The sequence below is a fragment of the Stegodyphus dumicola genome, chromosome 3 (assembly GCF_044657685.1).
Source record: "Stegodyphus dumicola isolate Sdum_Otavi_A_Nest chromosome 3, ASM4465768v1".
Classification (NCBI taxonomy): Eukaryota; Metazoa; Arthropoda; class Arachnida; order Araneae; family Eresidae; genus Stegodyphus; species Stegodyphus dumicola.
In genome coordinates this window covers 33,840,661-33,864,365 of record NC_140770.1, presented here as the reverse complement: position 1 = coordinate 33,864,365, position 23,705 = coordinate 33,840,661, and the positions used below count along the sequence as shown (strand labels likewise).

The following is a 23,705-nucleotide window of genomic DNA, read 5'->3' as shown; positions in this document are numbered from 1 at the left end:
TCTTTTGTTCTGTTTTTATTAAATATCAGCTAACCTTTAAAAGACATTTTCATTTTAAATAGCTCTAAATAATTGACTCTACCACAGTATCACCTTTAATAGCATTCAGTTTTCTTATATATGAATTATCTGTAGGTACATTTACTCAGTTTTTTATGTTCTGTTTATCTTCTTCAGTAAAAGTTTTTATTATTTATGTGACCAATCACTTATTTTTGAGTAATGATCTTCTTAGTACTAATTTCTGTTTATACATTATGGTAAAACAACTTGAGACCTGTAATTATAGATTCTGAGTAGTTAGTCCAATATCTATTGTAATATAAGCATATCTGATTTGTGTCATATTTAAACCAACCAATTATAATTATAGATGAGGTATGTTTTTCTTTCAAAGCATATTGAGTCGGTACTTTTATAAGTTGCATATGTGAAGTTATATTTTATTTTAATGGAAATTGGAACATTTTCTCACAGTTCACTTAAAATAATATGTACTTTCACATGTTTACATAAGTAAATTACATCTTTTCTAATTTAAATACTTTTATGTTATTTTACATTTAGTAGTTCATATAAAAGGTATATGGTAGTTGCATATTTTTCTCTGTGCATTCTAGCAAGGAAATTTTATACGTATCTTATTTGCTTCAGATATTTATCCTGCTTCAAATACAACGCACATGCGCAGGAAATATTAACAGATAAGATGGTAGTTTGGTCTTGCAAGAGCAGTGTGTTCCTTCTAAAATTATAAAATACGACTCCTGGCCTATAATATAGAAATGAAACACATAACAAATTTACTGATGGTCTTAAAAATATTTAAACTAATGATAATGTCAGTGATAAAGAAAACTTGAAAGCAGTGAAAGATTTTGTTTTAAACTTAATTTCTGTTATCAAGTAAAAGTTCTTTTTATCAGGAAGAAGTCTCACATATCGTTAATAATCTCAAAATTCAGGAAATTGCCAAGTATGACAACACTAATAACAATGGAGTGAGATAATTGACTGAAAATACGACTCCTGGCCTATAATATAGAAATGAAACACATAACAAATTTACTGGTGGTCTTAAAAATATTTAATGGACTGAAAATTTGATATTTTTTGCAGGAGTGTTGCCTGCAAAAAATATCAAATTTTCAGTAGTTTCTAAATATCTAAGAAAGTGGAAACTTGTCATTATTTTATTTAAGAAATCTGGAAAGGAACTGAAATTACCTGGCAGGCATCACCCAGTCAGTCTTCTTTCTAATTTATCAAATGTTTTTAAGCAGGTGACAAATAACAGATTAGAAATTTTCCTATATCAACAAAATATAATTAAGAATTTTGAGAGGAAGCTTTACCTAAACATGATCAGACCATTGATAATTTATTCCATTCCTACCTGGCCCATTATTTCTTACACTCAAAGAAAAACTTCAAATCTTGTAAAACAAAATTCTTCATCAAGTACTTCAAAATTCTTAAGCAAATTTGTAAATTAACCTCAACAGCGGCTTTACCTTTTATGCGCACATGTCGTTTCTTTGTCAGAGTTGAAAGCTGAAATTTTGTGGCTTTTGGATTGCATTGTAAATTGCAATTATAAAGCTTATTTGGTATTGTCCCAACTGGCAATCTACGGAATTTTGTTAGTTAATTAATTTTATAATAGATGGCGCCACCTATCTTTGAAACATATTTGCAAAGGCAATGTTGCTTTCATGTGAAATTTTCGTATTGAATTTGCGAAGAGGTTTTAAAATGATGTCTTCGAATATTTTTTTGGCAATTTACAAATAAATTTCACGTTTGCATTAGAAACAGTTGAATTAAGTGTTATTTTTAGCAGCAAAATGATGTCTTCGAATCTTTTTTGGCAATTTACAAATAAATTTCACGTTTGCATTAGAAGCAGTTGAATTAAGTGTTATTTTTAGCAGCAATAGTGTTTAATTTATCCTTCTTAAATTCAGTCTCTCTTCTTTCAACACTCTGCTCACAACAAATTGTAAATAGATTTTTGAAACAACTAAATATAGTGGTACGAAATCGGCTGTTTTTGTAGTACCGCTTACCTGTTTCAATCAGTATATGCACGAAACTCTTGATATAATCTATATCCATAACATTTGGGGGCTCATATTTTCAGTTATATTAATATCAAGGAATTCATCAAAATACTTAAAGCAGCTAATCTAAATTTAAAAAAAAAAAAAAAAAAAAAAAAAAAAAAAAAACCAAACTTTCATTTTTAACATGTGATAAAATGATGGAATAAAAAATGTGTAAAAACAACAATTTTAGTGGCGACACCTATTGATCCGAAGTAAGGTAGATCGCCCATTAGGAGAATACTGCTTATTTGATTTTTTAGTGAAAGACTTCTTACTATTTTTCTAGCATCAATAAATGGTGTAAAAATTGCAGCCTGCATATGCAACTTCCAACTTACTTGTCCACAATAAGTAAAATTTATCCCACATTAAAAGTTGATAGTGTTATGCATCTGAAGTTCGTTGAATAAAATCTTAAGTACTATTAATATACTATAAAGAACAAACTTCTTTAAACAATTTTATTGACGAGAAAACGGGATTGAAACAAATGACAATGCCTTTTGCAAATGAAGTTCCAATGAATGTTTATGTTTCAAGCAGTCTTTCGTTTGTTGCCATCTTACGAAAATTAAAACGTATAGAAATTAAAGATAGGATGAAGAGGAAACAGAGAGGATGCTACACACTCCCTTTCTAGTGAAAATGATTAGGAGACATAATTCTTTAAATGGGGTCGAAACCTGACAGTCCTTCCATTGTGTGTGGTATGATTGTGATCAACCGGTGGTGAAATTTTCCTCCAAGGTTAGCACTGTGGGTGCAGATCTGGATAATCCATGTGCCTGTGGCTTTCAAGAAGCTGTTCATCTTTGCCTTTTGTTGAAAACATGGTTTCAGTCTATTAGTTGAAATTTTGACAGTTCCACTAATTTCATTGTCAAAATACTTTGGTGCTCGGTGTTTGACAATATAAGGCCCATGATAAACTGGTTGTAAAGATGAAGTGGCTGTGCTATTACAGATGAAAACATAAGCAATTCAAAAGGTTTTTGAAACAAATAACTTGTAAATAAGTATTGCCAAATAAAATAAAAATTATGCTTTTATAAACTGATATTACACAAATGAAAGTTAAAAATTTTGTTTTATTTCTGTTGTTTTCATTTCCGTAGCAGTATAGTCATGGCTGAGGCAGTTCCAGAATATATTGATTTTCCAAAAGAAGAGGAAAATGTGTTGAAGCTATGGAAATCCATTGATGCGTTTAAAAAGAGCTTGAAACTTTCAAAAGGCAAACCACGGTATGCCACTTTTTATAAAGTTAATTAACTTTTTAAGTGAAGATGTTCATATGGGATTTCCTTTTATGTGATGCTTTATGTTTCCATTTAGGTTTCTTTCAATCAATGCTGTTTTAGATAGTATGTAAGGATCTTAAGTTTTACTAACGTTTATTTTATTTTAAATCTTTACTATCACTTCTTATTTTCTACTTCCGGCCAGAATTATAAGCGTGAAGGAGTTTATGCAAAGTTGTCTGGCGAACGCCAAGTATTTAAGTGTGGCCTTTTTGCCAAGAGAGAGAGAGGAAGCAGTGAGTTCGAAGCAGGCCGCTTACCTTAGAAGTTACGCAGTTGCTATTTGCCTTCCAGGCCAGAGGTTTTAATCCTCTTGATAAATTAAACGTATTGTAGTGTTCACAGTCTCTGTGCTACATACGCTTCCTGTTATTATAAGGCCAATCTTATTCTAAAGTTAAATTAGAGTTTAGTTTTATTTTTATACCTTTTACGTTAGACCCCGAGTGGAGGGTCATTGTATTCCGAAGTACGGAAGTCATTGTATATAAAGAAAAATAAAGGGTCTTGTATACCCTTCGTCTGTATCCTGTCTACTTACTACAATTAGTGAACATAGCTTTAGTAAGCTCTCTGTTCCTAGTCAGGTCATTGTATGTTTCCGAAGAAGGTTAGAAGAAACATTGAACCTGATAGTGGCGCCCGATGAAGAATAACCATGGCCGAATTTCAAGAAGAACCTGTGCTGCCTGCAGAAACGGCTCAGAATCCAGAAATGCCAGCTGCCGCTCTGGAAGGATTTGGGTACATCGTCCAGACCATGCGCGCTTCGATGAAACCAGAAGCAACGTTTAATGGAAACTCACAGGTAACCAGTTTTTTGGAAAAATTGGATGACCACTTCATGCTCTACCCCGTGCACGAGTTTCAAAAAGTTACCTTAGCTACCAGCGCTTTGAGGGGCCAAGCGCTTAACTGGTTCAAATGTATCGGCAGAACTCTTGGGTCAAGCAGGAAGTCCCACCTATACTTACGAAAATTTCAAGACTGCCCTACTAAAAGCCTTCCCTGTTGTAAGGGATCGTGCGAAATTAGAAACAGAACTTTTCAGTATATATCAACAAAGAATGGAAAACCTCTCGAGCTTTATTTTAAGAAAAATTCACGTTTTCAAGCTCTTGTATGGAAACCGTCCGGATCCTGAAATAATTCAAGTGATTTTGCCGAGGTTACTACCCCAAATGCAAGACTTTATTGAATTACGAAATCCCACTACACTGGAAAAGTTATTTGAGCTAGCAATGCAGTTTGAAAGTAGAAGAACGGCGGACGTCGAAAGAAGACGCCAATATCAACAGCGAAACCAATTTGGTACGCCAAGACTACAGCAAACTCAAGCACATGGCTACGGAGAAAAAGCGAATCAGTGGGCAAGGAAACCCGAGCATTCAAAAACAGCCGACGAACGTCGACAGTTCAATAGCAACCCAGGAAAAAAGTCTCAAGGCCAGTGGAGAAAGAAGGAAAGCACCGAAAGGAAAAATAATTTAAACTAAAACGGATTTCTGCTGACGAGAGGGTGCGGAAATCTGAAGGCCACGAAAACCCCTCTTCCTACCAGTTAAATACAGTAATGGTGAAAAATTTAACTCTTCCGAAGATTGAAGTCTTGGTAAATAATATCCTGGCCACCGCACTCCTGGATACCGGCGCGCAGTGTTACTGTGTGGCAGAAGTCTTTTTTAGAAAGTATTTTCGCAAATACCGCATATATAATGCGGATAATACAACAGTATTAGCGGCGCAAGGAGAACAATGTAAGTGTGTAGGTAAAGTACCTTTGTACATCCGTATCAAGGACGAACAAGTAAAGGTGATGTTTTTTATAGTAAAGAATTTGCAAGCACATTTAATCCTAGGAATAGACTTTCTTTCAGACGCACAAGCTACACTGGATTTTAATGAAGCGTCCCTTAGGCTGACGATGAAACCAGTGCGTGTAGAAAAGGTTGAACCGCCAAGGTTAAATCTTGACCACCTGCCTAATGACGAGCAAGATAGAATCCGACAAGTGGTAAGTGAATTTGCTTCCTTATTTAGTGATATTCCAGGATTTACTCAGGTTACTAACCATAGTATTGACACCGGAGATGCATTGCCGGTTCGTCAAAAACCATACCGGTATGATAAGAATAAGGAAAAAATTATAGAATGGCATATTACCGATATGCTACGTAAAAAGATCATAACGCCTATCTCAAGTAGTTATGCTAGTCCGGTGGTTTTATGTAAGAAAAATAATGATTATCCTTTGGAGCATCCAAAAAGGTGGAGATTCGCTATTGATTACCGTAAATTAAATTCCATAACGAAATATCCGGTATATCCGTTACCGATCATAGAAGAAATTTTAAGGAACATAAAATCAACCAAATTTATGACGACTTTAGACTTAACGAATGGTTATTTTCAAATAGGGGTCAGGCCTGAGGACGTGCCTAAGACTGCTTTTATAACCAAGTCTGGCACTTATGCATTTTTGCGTATGCCGTTTGGCCTTTCAGGCGCCCCAGCAACATTTCAGCGATGCATGGACATTGTGTTAAGACCTGTTCTTGGAAAGTCCACATTTATCTATTTAGACGATATCATTATTACTAGTGATAATCTCGACCAACATATACAGGATTTAAGACAGGTGTTTTCTTTATTAAATGAGGCCGGTCTAAAAGTTAATGTCGAAAAGTGCAAATTTGCAGCCCCTGAATTAAAATATTTAGGTTACAAAATATCGCAAAAAGGGATCGAGACAGATGAATCAAAAATAATCGCTGTACAAAAGTATCCGACTCCAAACACGGCAAAGAAGCTCTCTTCTTTTCTAGGACTTTGTTCATATTATAGGTCCTTTATAAAAGATTTTGCGGCTATCGCTGAGCCATTGTTAAAATTAAAAAGGAAAAAGGCAAGATTCTCGTGGACGGCTGAAGCCAATAGTGCTTTCGAAAAATTAAAACAAGCATTAACGCAAGCCCCTGTGTTGAAATTTCCTGAAAAGGATGAAAATTTAGAAATTTCAGCGGATGCTTCGGATTATGCGGTAGGAGCGGTACTTTTGCAAAATCAGCAGCCCGTGGCATTTTTTAGCCGAACTTTAAATCAAACACAAAGAAACTATTCCGCGACCGAGAGAGAGGCACTTGCAGTTCTGTTAGCAGTGCAAAAGTTCCGAGTCTATTTTGGAAAGGCGCCGATAACAGTATATTCTGATCATGCGGCGGTAACTAGATTGTACTCAGGGAAAAATTTATCCCCAAGGTTAATAAGATGGGCACTCAAGCTGCAAGAATATAATCTGGTAATCAAGCATACCCCCGGAAAGGAAAATATCATAGCAGATGCCCTATCACGAATTAAATTAGACGAACAGGGTAATACCGTAAAAGTTGCAATGCTGACAGCGTGTACAATAAATTCCCGAGAAACTGTAATAACCGAACTGGGTAAGGATCCTGAGTTTGGAAGTATTTATGAGTATTTGAAGGATCCTGAAAATTTTAGCCACCAAGATATTGTGGCGATAAGAAATAGGGCGGCCCATTACGAACTAATAGATGGTCTATTATTCTACACAAAAACTACGAATTCCAACAACGAATTTCGACCTGTTATCCCAGCTAGTCTTAGATTAAATATCCTGCAAGAGCTCCATGACAGCCCTTTAGCTTCTCATGCTGGTATTCGAAAAACTATCCAACGCGTACACGAGGCAGTCTACTTTCCTGAACTGCAAAAGTTAACAAGGGCGTATGTCCAGTCCTGCCCAACATGTCAAGCCGTTAATTATATTAATTTCCGCCCGGCCGGGTTTCTAAATAGTATTAAATCCGAATTTCCAAATGAAATAATCGGCATCGATTTATTGGGCCCTTTCCCAAAAAGTCAGTTAAACAAAAGTCGCTATCTCCTTGTTATGGTTGATCATTTTAGTAAATGGACCGAAATTGTTCCCTTAAAACGAGCCTCCGCGAAATTAGTTACTGATTCTATTTTAAATAAATATATTTTAAAATACGGGGGGCCCCTAAAAGTTATATCGGATAATGGTCCTCAATTTGTAAGTAATATATTTGAAGACATGTGCCAAAAACTGGGCATACGTCATTTAAAAATGGTCCCGTATCGGCCGCAATCAAATATAGCGGAACGGGTCAACAGAAATATAGTGAAAATTATCCGTAGTTATGTTAAAAATTTTCATAAAAGCTGGGATAACTATGTCAATGAATTTGCTTTCGCCCTTAGGACCGCAAAACATGATACAACGGGCAAAACTCCTGCTGAGTTATTTCTAGGCAGAAAGGTTATAACACTGTTAGATAAACTATTTTATGTGCAACAAAGAGCCCCAGAATTTAAAATGGGTGATATAGAAAAACTAATAAAAGAAGCAAAAAAGAATACGGAAGTAGCACAAAGAAAACAGAAGTTATACTATGATCTGAAACGACGGGGAGTAACTTATAAAGTAGGGGATGAAGTTTTAAAAATCAAGCATTCACTTTCTTCAGCACCAGAAGATAAAACTGCCAAATTTTTTCCACGCTTTGAAGGACCATATGTTATAGAAAAAATAACTCACGCTGTTGTAGTGTTAAAGGCAAGAAATGGTGAAACCTGTTCCGCAAATATTGATCAAATTAAACCCTACTTCGATCGTAATAAAATGAAAATCTTTTCAGATCTTTTGCAGGATCCGGTACGGCAGACACCGCAGGTACAAGTTCCAGAGGTGGGAAAACGACAAGTACAAGGGCAAGCCAATGAGAGACAGAAGCAAGTGAAAAGAAAATTGCCCCGCGGAAAAACTGAAGGTAAAAAGAAAAAGAAGCCGTTCCACCGTCCAGAAAACAGAGTTCACGAACACCCCCAGAATGAAGAAGGGAGAAGGACGACGTATGTGAAGAGGACCAGGAGAAAGGACGGCAACTATAACCCGGCTTTAAAACGGAGGATCGACTCATCCGACAGAACTCTCCGCAGCAAAAGTCGCCGAACTGCGGAAGGGCCATCAGCGGCGGAGGAAAAAGTACAAGAAAAATTTGAACGGCCAACAACGAGGTCCAAGCAGGATCACGACAGAAGTTTCCCGGTTCCGCCAAGACCAGCTGCCTTCAAACGGCCAAGACCACAAGCAGAGGGGAAAAGGAAGGTGTTCAAGGGTGGCCGTACTGGTGAAAAACGGAAGCTTCCAGAGGAAAGCACTGAAGGGCGAGCCCGTACAAGAAGGAGGATAAACCAAGCTACGGTCTGCAGTACCTTTAAAGACTGGGCCCAGAAAAGGATGTCCGAATATTACAAAGATAAGTAAAATTTTATGTTACGTTGCAAACTTAAGTTAATCTTTCATTCTTACTGCAAGTGGCAGATTTCAAGAAGTTTTACCTCATGCGAGGTCTACCTTTATCGCCAAAAGGGCGAGAAATGAGTTGTGACCGATTTTCTTATTATGTTTTTCAATTACTCGCGCGTAAAACTAAAGTTGATGTATAATAGCGTTGTGTAAAGACTTAAATATTGTAAAAAGTTATTGTATAAATTTTATTTAAAACATTCTAGCAAGAAAGAAGTTTTAGTCTGAAAGACTTTTTGAAATGTAGTATTATTTCAATGTAGAAAGAATTGGCACTTGCTTTGAAAAGAATAGAAGTTAACAATGTACTACTAATGTATGTTTTCAAATGTGTAAAATTAACGGCATGTTGATATGTTCTTATATACATGTGTTCTGTTATTTTAAATGTTAAGAAATACCGTGATATGGTAAAAGTGAAAGTAATGTTAAAAATTTGTTATTCGTGTGACTGTAAAGACTAAATCATGGCGAATATATGTTAAAGGTTGAATGATGTAGTTAGGCTCTCTGACGCTACACTTTAGAGTTAGCCACTTTTAGAATAGTACCTCAGGGTTTAGAGTTGAAAGTAGGGTGTGTTAAGAGGTCTCGTTATGTTGAATTTTAACACGTTAGTGTTTTGATTGTAGGAGGAAGTGTTGAACACATAGACATAAACACATTCGTGTTTGGTGTTCTTTTACAACACATGTCAGAGAGCAAGGGAAGAGATAATTTAAAATAGTCATGAATGAAATAAGAATGTTAAGAGAAGTATATTCTATATGTTATTTGCAATGTCATTGTGTAACATTTCATTAAACTAGTTTTCCTTCCAGATCGCTGGAAGGAACCAGAATTGAATAAAGCTCCTGTTTAGATGCAGTACAGATGAAAAAAAAAAAAAAAGATTGTTGTAGATCCTGGGAGCTGCTATTGTAACAAATTTCTTTCTTTTAAATTTTCTAGTTTCTAACGAAGTTATGATTGTAAAAGGTTGGCCTCGCGTTAGTTTCTAGAGCTAAAAGTTTTCAACAAGGTCGTTTTAGACCTCAGTTTCAAACTAATTAACTCTGGCGGGAAGTATGTAAGGATCTTAAGTTTTACTAACGTTTATTTTATTTTAAATCTTTACTATCACTTCTTATTTTCTACTTCCGGCCAGAATTATAAGCGTTAAGGATTTTATGCAAAGTTTGTCTGGCGAACGCCAAGTATTTAAGTGTGGCCTTTTTGCCAAGCAAAAGAGAGGAAGCAGTGAGTTCGAAGCAGGCCGCTTACCTTAGAAGTTACGCAGTTGCTATTTGCCTTCCAGGCCAGAGATTTTAATCCTCTTAATAAATTAAACGTATTGTAGTGTTCACAGTCTCTGTGCTACATACGCTTCCTGTTATTATAAGGCCAATCTTCCACGTGTGTTATTCTAAAGTTAAATTAGAGTTTAGTTTTATTTTTTATACCTTTTACGTTAGACCCCGAGTGGAGGGTCATTGTATTCCGAAGTACGGAAGTCATTGTATATAAAGAAAAATAAAGGGTTTTGTATACCCTTCGTCTGTATCCTGTCTACTTACTACAATTAGTGAACATAGCTTTAGTAAGCTCTCTGTTCCTAGTCAGGTCATTGTATGTTTCCGAAGAAGGTTAGAAGAAACATTGAACCTGATAAGTACTCTGATAAGATTTAAAAATATGATTAAAATTTATTTAATTATAATTGTATTATTTATTATTTAATCACAACTGCATTATTTAATGTTTATAATGATATGTGAATGGTGATAAAACTCCTTTTAATATTGAATTTTTTCTTTTTGAGTAATAAACCCTAAAATAATATAAATATATGCTTACATGCTTATTTTCTACTTATATCACATGCTTATTTTGTATCATTTTTAAGGAATTAATATATTGCTAAAATTTACTGTTGCATTTGAAATCTAGTGCAGTAAGTGCTCGTTAATATAAATCTCAAGGGACAGAAAAAAAGAGTTCGTGTTAAAAAAAAATTGTTGGTTAGAGTAGACCAAAGGGTACCTCTTGTATTATTGCAAAGTTGTTTTTTCATTTGTGGTAACCTGAGTAGTTGAACTTTTACCTAGAATTGGGTGCTTGTATGACTTTTTAATTGAAAATATATCGATGTGTACATATACAAAGTCAAGGGAGTGCACATTGCCAAGTTTGTGCAATTCTCTGATTTTTTTTTAAAGTGAAAATAGGTGAATGTGTACATGGATACTATGTTTGTGCAATTCTTTGACTTGTTATTTTGTCTAGCCAAAATAACAAGTAAAAAAATTGCGCAAACCCGGTATCCATGCACTTCCCAAAATCGCCAATTTTCACCAAGGGGTACCCGTAAATATACTTTTACCAATTTGTCTTAACTGGGGACTCAAATTTTATTTTTGGAATTGTTATTATGGTTCATTATTTCTACACAATTACGTGCTATCATTCTATACTGTAAGATCATATACATCATTGCCAGAACTGAAATTTTGTTCATGTTGACCAAGTGTTTATCTTGAGTTCGTGTTAAGGGGGGGTTAACAGTAATATGAAATTAGTTTTAAAGTTCTAAAAATTCTCACTGATAGGTAAACATTTTGATTATCCTATCTTCAGCTAAAAATTTTATTTTGTGTTGAATGTATGAGTAATAATTGTTGAAATTTCATATTATTATGTATATTAATTGTGAATTTCTGAATTTTATATGTAATGTGAGATTATCTAACTTATATTTTGTTTTCACATTTTCTGGGTTTCATTGGAAATAGAAACTTTAAATTATATAACAGAATATTTGAAAATATGTTGAGTGTTGAATACAAGCAAAATAAGTAAAAAATATCAAAGACTGATTTTTTACTGAAAAATGTACAGCTGTTTATTGCAAAATGATAAATACAATACTGATTGAAACATAAATGCATATTGTGTCCTTAACAGTACTAATATATTCTGTGCAATTTGCTGAAACTATATTATTAGTAGGGAACTACTCTGATATGTGCCCTCAAGTCGCCAAATTTCTCGCCAAACATTTTTGGCGAGAAACTTCACGCAGCCATCTAAATTTTTTGTCTACAGTTCAAACTTTAAGCCTAAAATGTCTCCAAAAATGCGGTTTTCGCACATGCAAAAACTACGTTTTGAATACACGATTTAAGCTAAAAATCCAAAACAAAAACAAAAAATTTAGGTAACAAAAACGTAAAGTTTCTAACCAAAAATATTTGACAAGAATCCATGTACACAGCGACATGTTTTAACTTAAAAAAACATCTACGAATGGCAGAATGTAGGCAACGAACAAATCTACAAACTATGCACACCTCGCTTTAATAAATTAACATAACAACAATAAATTTCAAAGAATACCATGTACACACCGTTCTGTTTCAACTTTAAAAAACATCTACGAATTGCACAATTTAGACGGTACGCACTAATCAACAAAATAACTAAAATAAATTTCAAACAATTAAAAAAAAACAACAATAACGACAGAAATTCATACTAAAAAAACAATGAACATAACATTCTACAAAATAAGATCAAGAATAAAATAAAATGCACTTACCATTAATGCTTTTCGAACAGCTGAAATACCAATTTCATACTGCCTTTAACATGCCGCCACGTAATCACTATCGTATTTATATGACAGCCAGACACACTATCCAGAAAATTCATACTATGGTTCACAAATAAATAAAATAACAAATAAGCACAAATCCCTACTTCTATCACGCACAACCACTAAAAATAATCTCCCATACCTTCTTTCCACACCTCCAAATACCCATTGCCCCTCAACAGGATGGCCATGACGATATTTCCTTATGCTGAACTTCAATTCAACAACTTTCACCATTAAATCTTTCCCCCCTAGCTTCTCAGACACAAAGCATGACGGGAACCAATGAACTCCAGCGAAAGATTTTTCAATGGCAACAGGGTTGCCATACAACACGCAATTGCGCCGAAAACCAGCGCAGAACACATATCGCCACATTTGGTGAAATTAAGGCGTATATCAGAGTCGTACCATTAGTAGTAATACGTTGATAATAATAATAAACTAAATTCACATTGGTCATTATACCTTTTCTAAAAGATATTCAGATATGGAGATCAACCTTTTATAATTGCTTTCAATAATTTGTTTTTATCGAGATATGATTTTTTTTTGTATCTAGATATTATATAATATTTCTTGATTTTGTTTTAAATTGTTTTCATATTTTTAGGTATTCATTTTATGATGGGCCACCGTTTGCCACTGGCTTGCCTCATTATGGCCACATACTTGCTGGAACCATAAAAGACATAGTGACTCGTTTTGCTCATCAGTCTGGCTATCACGTAGAAAGACGTTTTGGATGGGATTGTCATGGGTTACCAGTTGTAAGTCTATTTATTTAAACTATTTGTGTAGATATATGTAGGACAAATTGCATTCATATATTTTGTAATGAAGGGAAAATTTTATGTTAATGTACAAATTAATATCTAGACAACAATATATTTTTGGAGCTTTAAAATAGCAATTATCTATGTGCTGTTGAGGATGTTTTATTTTACCCAAATTGTGTATACTTACAGAAAACCAATTTATATGTTATGGTTATAAATCTGGCTATTAATAATAATAACCGCAGTTTTGGTAAGTAATAAATAATGCACATAAATTGCATTAACTGGTTTTTAAATCTTAAGTTCATAAATTTTAATATCCTTTCCACAAATACGAATTTAATAAACTGTATAAAATTTGAAACAGCTCATGGATTGATTCAATGTATTTACTTTAGTAGAATATATTATAGCAAAGCTTCACATGATATGAAATTAAGCATCCATACTACAGTGTTTTTCACCACATTCAAAATTTTTTTCTTTTCAATCAGAATTTGTTTCACTCCATATGGAATGCCGCAGTAATGAATTATTAATTTTGGCTGGATGAGCTACTGTAACATTTTGAGTTATAAAGAATTTTTAATTTTCTACATTTGCAGTTCATTTACTTCTACAGTTGCAGCTCTTCAATCCTTGACTGCCTGAGTGGGAATGCTGACGAGCACACTCTCTGAGACTTATTTTATTCACTGAAATAAATGCTTCCTGGCAGACAGTAAAATCATTTCTTGCATACACAGGGTTCGTAGCGGTCCTTACAAGTGCTTATAAGTCCTTATATTTGAAAATAAAATATAAAGGCCCTTATAGGTGCTTACTTTTTCTTTAAAGCCCTTATTTTTTTTGTTTTTAGTGCTTATTTTTTGCTTTTAGTGCTTTTTTTTTTAATCCTTTGTTTTTAATGAACGCACATTTTTTCCCCGTACCAAAGCCGAAACTAAATAAACAACAACAATTCTTTCTTATATGCAACGTCAGATGGTGAATCATACTCCCGAAAATTGCTTTCCCTTCCTTCCTCTGCATTAACGTAACCTATGGTGCGCGCGAGAGTACAGACAGGTGCACGTCATTCTATTGGCCAAAGAATTGCGAAAACGTAGAAAATTCCGGTATGTTCGGTATTCTTTTCCGCCCAACCAAATACTACACACGTTTGAATTTCTATCAAGATTTTAATAATTTGCATTCTCGTTCCGCGTGGTCAGTTCATATTTGTGTTTATTATGATCGTTATGCTTATATTATGAGCATATGTGTGAATATTTATAGTAATATAATTGCATTAGCTGCTGAAGTGTAAATAAACTTCCAAAAATGGGTGTATTTTTACACAGATTAGCTTTCTAAGGAATAATATTCGGAATGGCTTAAATAAAAGGAAAGTAATTGAATAGTCAGAATATTCCCCCCCCCCCAATACATTATACAGTACGGAGGTTGGGAGGTTCTCCCCTTTCTCCGCAAAATCTCTAATATTGAAGCAGCGGACTTTTTTTTTTTTTTTTTTTTTTTTTGTCACTGTCCAATTTGGATTGAATAGGACTAAAAGTTTTGCGGTCTACCCAACCCAAGCAAAGAATGAAAATTGCGGAAATTTAACACAATCTGTTCAAAATTAGAATCAAAAACACCCCAGATTAGTAAGTCTCTTTCTTTTCCTTTATTTGGTTCTTTATTCTCCGAATACCAGCAGCTGTTGATTTCGATTGCATAATATCACGTGTGGAAGAATTACGCCGCACGTATTGCGCAATAACGTTTGCGCACGTATTGCGCAATAACGTTTGCGGTATTTTGCAGAGATAATTAATTTTGATGTTCAGTAGGAGATTTATTTATGAACACTTAAGAGTTTTACTGTGCTTTCTAAGCAGAATATTTCTCAGTTCTGTTGGTCTATTTTTATATGATGCACATATCGCAATGTCAAAATCATTTATTTAGCCGAGGAATCTAAAGAACTGCTACAATCTCCCCCCTCCTCTTTTTCGCTTTTACTGTTAAAGGATGAGTGCAAGAAGCAATTTCCTGTCTCCTGATTTCAGAAATGTTCCTCTTTTTTACTTAAATTACTTTACTTGGAATATATGTTAAGAGAAAACTGTTATGCAATGAAAATTTAGAAAATGTTCAGAATTTTGATTTAAGTTAAATTATTTAACTATTGATATGAGTGGAAAAATAAATTGTATTTATTATTAGGTGCCATATGAATACAATTAATATGGCTTATTATTATTTATTTTCTATATTTTGAATTGAAATTTCATCATTAAATCTTGTAATATAGTTTAGTTCTGCATAGTTTTTTTTCCCCTCTCATTTTAAACTAATTCTGTAAACTGAACTCTCATTTAAAATTAAAAAAAAAAAAAGATAATTGTTTTCCATGGTTGAGGTAATGCTCATTTTCTTAATAAATATGGCATTGCTTATATTTTAAATTACAAGTGTAATTTTTCTTTTAAGGTTATGTAGTTGTGTATAATGTAATTAGACAGGTGCTTATACTTTTTCCTTAAAATGTGCCTGAAAAGTGCTTATAGGTGCTTATTTTTTTAACTAAAATGTGGCTACGAACCCTGATACAGCTGTTTTAAAATTCCATATTTTGTATCAAGTTTATATAAGTTTTCATTTTCCTTAGAAATTATGACAGCTATAACATTCTGGCTATCACCCTTACCTTGTTTATCTTTGGTATTTTTATCTGTATGTTTTCTCCTACATTCGCTGTCCGAAATTTTAACTTTGAAATATGCAACATTTTTTTCACTTGTTTATTTAGTGGTTGCTTAGCAGAGAGTCAAGCTTCTTGAATATTCTCTGTATCTCCATATGTTGCTAATTTAGATTTAATTTGTATGTTGCTAATTTAGAAAGTACGGTCTTTGAGAGCTAGATCTTATGCAAAAAAAGTGTAAGAGAAGAGTTTTCCATGTTGTCTTTGCAATCTTCCATTACAATATTTTCTTTCCATCATCTGTATTTTCTTTTTCAGTATCATGTTGTTCTCATTGAATTCTGCAAAAACTCTCATTTCTGTTTTGAACTAAATCTGCAACAGTTATTACCTCTAAAACTTTACTTGAATGACCCACTTGCACTTCCATATTGCCATCTTTCATTGTGCTCGTAACCTCATCATCAGTTAAAATTACTGTCTGATGTTGGACATCATTACTAGACTGGTTTCTTAATAGAATAGAAGAGAAATACGCCAATGTGAAATCAAAATCGCAATAACAACCTTGCATTTAGCGTACATATATTAAAACACTCAATCGATTTCGAGGGCAGCAAAAGGTCCCTCCTCATCAGGAGAACAAAATTACTAGAAAGGTTTTTTTTTCCCCCTTTCCTTTTTGTGACTTTTTGATGGGTGGGGTGTCGCAGCTAATCAAAAAGTATCCACAGAGGCTGTGTTTTTTTAAGTATGGGACAAATGTGAAATTATATCCGTTAATACAGTACATTTTAAAGATTTTTATATTAGTAGCTTTAGTTTTATTTTCTATGAATTTTATTTGATTTCTGCAATTTTATATGTATGTGAATTTAAAACAATGTGTTTTATGAATTTTTCATAAATATGTATATTTTCTCTTTAGGAATATGAAATTGATAAAACTTTGGGAATAAAAGGTCCCAGTGATGTAGAGAAAATTGGTATTGAACAGTATAACAATGAATGCAGGAAAATTGTTATGAGATATGCAAAACAATGGGAGGTAAGTTTAAAAAGAATATTAAACTGTTAATAGGTTTAATGTTTTCCATAAGAGAAGTTTATTAAATTTTGCTTCTAATTTTACATACTTGTTCTTTGTATATGGAATTTGCTTGTATGTTGCTAATTTAGAAAGTACAGTCTTTGAGAGCTAGATCTTATGCACTATGTTGCCATTAATATTAATCACTAGATTCATATAAGAAATTGCTGAAGTGTAGCTGGCAGATGTAGATTTATAATTTGCAGCTATTCTAGCGTTTGTCTTTCAATAGAGGTTCTTGTAGGTGTCTTCATCTGTTACTTTAACTTTTTGAAAACCGAAGCCTTCGCTAACCTGCATGTTAAAATATTGAACCGTCCAAAATGATTTTCGAGAGTCGCAGCAATTTCCTCCCCGCCCATCCATTAATGCACGAAGAAGAGTGAAGATTTCAAATGATATCCTTTCTACTTCTAACAAATAAAGATAATAAATCACAAATAAATCCTTTTGGGGCAAGCTGTTCGCGAGAACTGATACAATGCATTTGGGAAACTGCACCTGCTACTGCATACCTTAAGGGAGGAAAGAAAACATCGGAATTTCAGTCATTTGGGACGGTTGTGGTTGTTTGAATGAAAGACCGTCTGGGGCATTATGGTCTTCAAAGAGTTAATAGTATGGAGAACAGTTGCATAACAGTTTGGTTTGGTTATCAGCCAGTGTCATTCCTTAACCCAGTGACATTCGATTTGCGTTGGGTTAGGACTTTGGGTCAGGCAGTTAAGTTCATTCACTCCTATTTCTTCAAATAGTCATTTGTGAATATGAGATAATGAATGGGTAAATTCTAGTGTTGAAAATGATAATAGCCAGTTTCAAATTGTTTCCACAGGGTAGGCAATAGAGAATTTGCCTTATAAGCTTTGGTTATCGTGTATTCGGGGCTGAAAATCCAATGGATCATCAGCAAACCAAGGAAAGCAGGCTCAATCTACAGAGGCTGTTTGCACATTTTTTAGACAATTTTGCTTTGCTGTAAATAAATAAATAAATAAATAAACAATAAAATCTTTTGCTTAGAATTTTATTTTTAAATGCAACTATATCTTTGAAAGTATAAATTATCGTCTGCTTCTTGACGCTTTTGTTTTCATGCAAACTGTTGCTTTTAAAGATGCAATGGATTGAAGGCTATGCTTGTGTTCTTTCCAAAGAAAATTATTCGTATCTAGTTATTAAAAAACATTGTGTAAGGTGTGGTTTTTCGATATCTAAAGCTACGATAAGTAATGTTGTCAACAACAAAGGGGGGAAAAAAAAAGCTTCAAAATTTAGCTTCAAATGGTAAAATTGTTCCAATTATGTATCCGAGGGAAAAAAAGGGAATGTTTCGAATGTTGCAAAGGTAAGATCTTCAATATTAAAAGAAAAACATGCCAAGTCAAAGGACAGTTACAACATCATTAAAAGTCTCAATATCATCTGTAAAAAAAGTGATTGATGCTGATTTGAAGCTTAAAAGGTGCATCATCTTTTGCCACAACCTATTGCCGAACGCAGAACACGCTGCAGAATTCCTTATGAGAAACATTTATCCAGACAAGAATGGAAAAATGTTGTCACAATAGACGAATCTTTTGTGTACTTAAATGACTGCAGTAAAGAGATTCATTTATTATCATCAAAAAGTAGGAAAAAAATCTTAAAACATGGCTGAAAATTAAAAATAAAGAGAGTGGAGAAAAATGTTAAGATCAACTCTGCATATTGTCAAAAACATATTTTATACCCAATTTTCAAATATGAAATACATTTTCTGTACACACAGTGGAATGAACCAGTAGAGCTGCATCAAGAGAAGGCAAGTAGCCGCATGTCAAAATCCACAGTTGATTTCCTGGAAACACTGAAACACAAAGCGGGCATCAAGGCCATACTCTTCACTTTTATTCCTACTAAATCTGATTTATCACCAATGTATTTATGCACTTTTGGACTTTTAAAAAGCGGGTTGTTCTTTGGAAAACTGTTCAAGAGAAATGGGCTAAAAAATTTTCTTTCGATACTACTGTGCCTCTTAAATTACAGTATGTAAAGATAGTGAGGAATGAGGGTTATCAAATAAAATATTTAAAACATAAAAATTTTAGGTAAAATATTTCTGTAATTATTTCTGTTTAATGATAGCTTTTAATGATAGTGTCATTTTATTGCATGACAATGCCAAGACACATTTTGCCTGTGTGACTGTAGATCATATTGAGGCATTCAATTGGAAACAAATAAATTATCCATCACATAGCCTTGACCTGGTGCCAGCTGACTTTCATTTGTTCTTGCACTTACTTGAAGCGATTCTTCATCGTAATGAAAGTGGCCCTGTCATTACGATGAAGAAATGAAATATGCCATAACATGCTGGCCAATCTCATAGGCAGCCACCTTCTGTGATGCTGGCATGCAAAACCTTGTTTCTTGAAATGATAAATGCTTTAATGTGCTAGGTGACTACTTTGAATAATATCTTAATGTTTGTAAATCATTATTAAATGTGTATTTTATTTATTTATTTATTGTTTACATCTCTCTCTTATTTTCTTTTACACTGTAATGTAATTTACTTTACAAACAATAATTGTATAATTCCCTTTGGTTTTCATTTCATCTCTACATTATCGCTGTTGCATATATCTGCAACTTTTTACTTAATCATTTAAAAAAGCGTAAACCACAATTAAAGACTTTTAAACATGAATTTTCATTGCTGGAGACTGCACTGCAGTTCTTTCATGTGGCGAGCTTGTGATTGACATTGCTTCAAGGTTTTCGATGGAGACAATGAATCAGTGTAACTGTACTAGTGTTATAGGAGCTCGAATGCTGAATCCAAAAGATGGTTAAGCATAGCGTTCTTCTAGCCCATGTATGTGCTATTGCTGTTATGTCTATGATAAAGCCTAAAATAATGCCATGGGCAGAAACAACAGCTGGGTAATATGCAAAATGTTATCATCATAGAGGTTCAGTCTCTGTAACAAGAGCCCATTTTTTAGCAATTCAAGCAAGGATGGTTGGACAATCAAAAATGTCTGCAGTTGTCAGTTCTGTGTTCTGGCAGTTATCGTAGCTTTTATAGGTTTTCCTACTCTCTCTGTCAATTTTGAATCCTCTGTGATGGCCAGTTCTAAATCTGACTATGGTTTTAGTTAAAATCGATCTCCATCGATGTTATGGAGCTGGTTCTTTATCGGAATTGAAAGTTCCTTCAATCTGTGTTTGGTCATGGCATTCGTTTCTTAGAGGGTGACATTTACGTTGTTATTATTATTGAGATTTCATACCTATTTTGCCAGTTTTTTTGCTTTCTCATTACCTGTGATATTAATATGTGCTGGCAATCATTGAAGAATGCAGACCTTATCCTTTTGAAGCTCGTTTAGGTGAAAGTGATTCCCATTGGTGATCAGGAAGCTCCCATTTAGGATTGCCTGTAGAGCTGCCCTTAAGTCACAGACACCCAGGTAGCGTGGTGGATATTTGAATTTGCAATGTCATGATCCTACATTTTTGTCTATGCTGCCTTCTGTAATGTAACAATCATCCCAGGCATTTATAACATTCCATTATCTGGAACCATATCTTCAAAGGTAGGAATGCCATTCTGTATAACCCTACCTGTGTATTACTCCCAATGCTGTTCTTCAAGTTCAGCCTGGTTTTCTGAAGATGAAAAGAGTATCCTACTTGACAGAAGTCCAATTATATGACCTTCATTAAACTAATTACTGAACAAACATTGCTTGAATGCATTGTCCAGCTTCAGTAGCATTTTCAAAAATTAGTAAACAATTAATCATTAGAAAGTAATTTCTCATTTGAATCTCAGATGTAGACAACATATATTAGCATATTTTCCTCATTAGAAATATAACTTTAATTCTGTGATGAATAACTATTATCATGCTTCAATATGAAGTTCTTAAAAAAATTCCTCCTAGATTTTTCTCCTTCTTCTTTTTTTTAAAAATTTGATTTTTAAAAATTAATATAGCATTAACTAGTCTCTTTTATTCACTTTACAGTTGAGATATTATTTTATAATTCAGTCCTTTTAAGCAGTCATTCTTGCATTTTATGCAATTAATTTAAAATTTCTTAAATTGATTTTTTATATCATTAAATATATTTATTAATGTTACATTACTAGTTTTATTTTTTAATTCAATTACTTTTAAATGTTAAAAAAGTTTTGGCACCTATAAATGATATTGCATTATAGGAAATTGTTGGTCGAATGGGAAGGTGGATTGATTTTGAAAATGACTATAAAACGCTTTATCCATCTTTTATGGAAAGTGTATGGTTTGTTTTCAAGCAGTTATACAACAAAGGATTTGTTTACAGAGGTGTCAAGGTATGGTATAAACATATTATTTTTCTTTAATTTATTTAAAACTCTGTTCTTTATTTTGCTTTTCCAAAGAACTATTAGCAAACATAGCAAATAAATAGATGTGGGAAGAGAAATATGTCAAAGTAAAATATAGTGTTAGGTGTAGCAACAACACTGTGTGTGGTGCAGATTTTAACTTACTATTGATTTTGATGGTGAACGGGTGTAGGTCCCTCATTCATAAGGAGCAAAGAAATTCTGCCAATTTGGCAGAACTGTTTGCTTTCAATGAAGAGGGACTTGTACTTATTCACCCTTGACATCAAAAGTCTTTGTTAAAGTCTAACACTAAGTTGTTGCTTTATCTGCTGTATGTAGGGTAAATGTTATTTATGTGAAAAAAAAGGAAGTTTATAAAAATTTTTGATTAAAAAATTATAACTTCCTTTTCAATTTTTAAAAATGCTCTTGTCAAAATTCAGAATATTTTCTATTTTTATTCACTAAAATATGATTTTCTAAAAATTTTAATTTGCAAAATTATGTCTATATAGAGAAAAATTAAATAGAAATACTGTATTTCCTTGTATATTTTCTCCCTTTTTCTTAGTAATTTTAGACCCTCGGGGCTCACTTTTGTGAGTACGAGTGTGGCAATGCCGAGGTACCCTAGCCCAGGGGATCATCTTCTTGGTGAGATGGGGGTCACGATCCTGGAGCCCTGGTGATCTTTCCTCTTTTCTTTTTCATCTCTCCTTATATGTGTTTATTTCTTTTCTTCTGCCCTTGTGGTTTTCTTTTTCGGAGGTTCGGGCTCAAAGTAAAATTCTTATACATCTCTTTGTTTGTAGTTTCTCACAGAGAGAAAACCGCATACATGTTTGCCATGCGTTGTGACTCGTAAGGCTGGAAAGGAGGGTTCTGGTAGTTGAGAGCGAGGTACTGTCTCCAACACAATGCTTTGGCCTCTGCTTCAGATTAAAACAGGAGGCACTTAGTTGTCCCTGCTAGTGTTAATCGACTGGTCACGTGTTTTTAAGAACAGTGGCTTGGGGATAAGCTTTTGGGAGAGCTGACTGTGGGGGGCTTCAGATTTCATATAGACCCAGTTAACCCTGGCGCAGTTTTCTGTGTCCCCTTGTTGGACTCCATAGTGGGTGGGGCTAGACTTTGAAGTCTGTCCTGTCGCTCAAAGCGTTACTAGTTCCGAAAAATCTACTAAAAAGGTACGTACAGATGCAAATAATCTTAGCAATAGTCCCCGTTTCCTTGTTGTCTCTAGTACTTCTGGAGAGCTGCAAAAGATGTCTCTTTTTCTGATGAATAAATACATCCATTCCTGTATTGGTGAGCCCAGAAATATAAAGCATCTCCTCTCTGGAGACTTGCTTATTGACACAACTTTGGGTACCCAGTCTGTTTCCTTACTTCAAATAACCAAACTTGGGCAAGTTAATGTCACTGTAACAGCACATAAGACATTGAATAATTGTTGCGGTGTAATCTCGCAAGTCGACCTTCTCTGTGTTTCCGAAGAAGAGGTGGCATCCGAGCTGTCTGACCAAACTGTCTGTGGTGTTAAGCGGATCAAGATGTGTAAGGAAAGTCAGTTGATCGATACAAAACATGTGATCCTGACCTTCAACACACGTGATCTGCCTAAGAATATTAAGGCCGGATACTTAAATTGTCCTGTAAGATCTTATATTCCAAACCCTATGCGATGCTTCCAATGCCAGCGTTTCGGCCATTCTGAGACACCTTGTAGCCTCACATGTGCCCCATGCAAACAGATTGTTCAGGATTGGGATAATTGTACCGCTGCGCCTTTGTGTATAAATTGCAAGGGTGACCACCCAGCATTTTTCTTGCTTGTGTCCAAAATGGAAATCAGAAAAAGAAGTGCAGACTGCAAAAGTAACTAGAAACATCAATATGCTGAAGCCAGGAAATTAGTCAAGTGCACAGGTTCGACCAAATACATCTTATGCCAATGCCCTGAAAACATCTCGTACAGTTGCCACCCAAACTTCAATTGGTACACAGGCTCTACCAAATAAAACCCCAACCAATTACAAACAACAAGAAAAAAGAAAACCTAACTCATTTAGCCCCCCTTCCCCAAAAAAAGAAACAGTCATTCAAAATAAACGCAAAAATGCCACTCAGAAAATAATTAATAAAAATAGAAGTCCCAGCAATAGCTCTCTTGATGAGATGATTTCTGAATCTGCGGATTCAGATAGTATGGAAGTAGAAGAGGATGTAGAAGTTCCCAGACATCTATTTCCACGAAAAACTAAGAAACAGCGCTGAAAGAACAAAAACCAGTCATAATGGCCACCTGCGTCTCGTGGAACTGTTGTGGTTTCCACCGAAATTTACTTGACATCAAAGCTATAATCAATGCTT

General features: G+C 34.2%; 1 protein-coding gene across 5 annotated transcripts in view; it reads left to right on the top strand.

Annotated features, from left to right (window-relative positions):
- Positions 1 to 23,705, top strand: part of IleRS (Isoleucyl-tRNA synthetase) — a 105,597-nt gene that overhangs the window by 520 nt on the left and 81,372 nt on the right. For 2 of the 5 annotated variants that reach the window (XM_085812733.1, XM_085812736.1), the window contains exons 2-5: positions 3,224 to 3,352; positions 13,010 to 13,166; positions 16,796 to 16,915; positions 21,180 to 21,314. In XM_085812733.1, coding sequence (XP_085668859.1) covers positions 3,224 to 3,352; positions 13,010 to 13,166; positions 16,796 to 16,915; positions 21,180 to 21,314 — 541 coding nt within the window. The remainder of the gene's footprint in view (positions 1 to 3,223; positions 3,353 to 13,009; positions 13,167 to 16,795; positions 16,916 to 21,179; positions 21,315 to 23,705) is intronic. The other 3 variants (XM_085812734.1, XM_085812737.1, XM_085812735.1) reach the window with 3 other exon arrangements.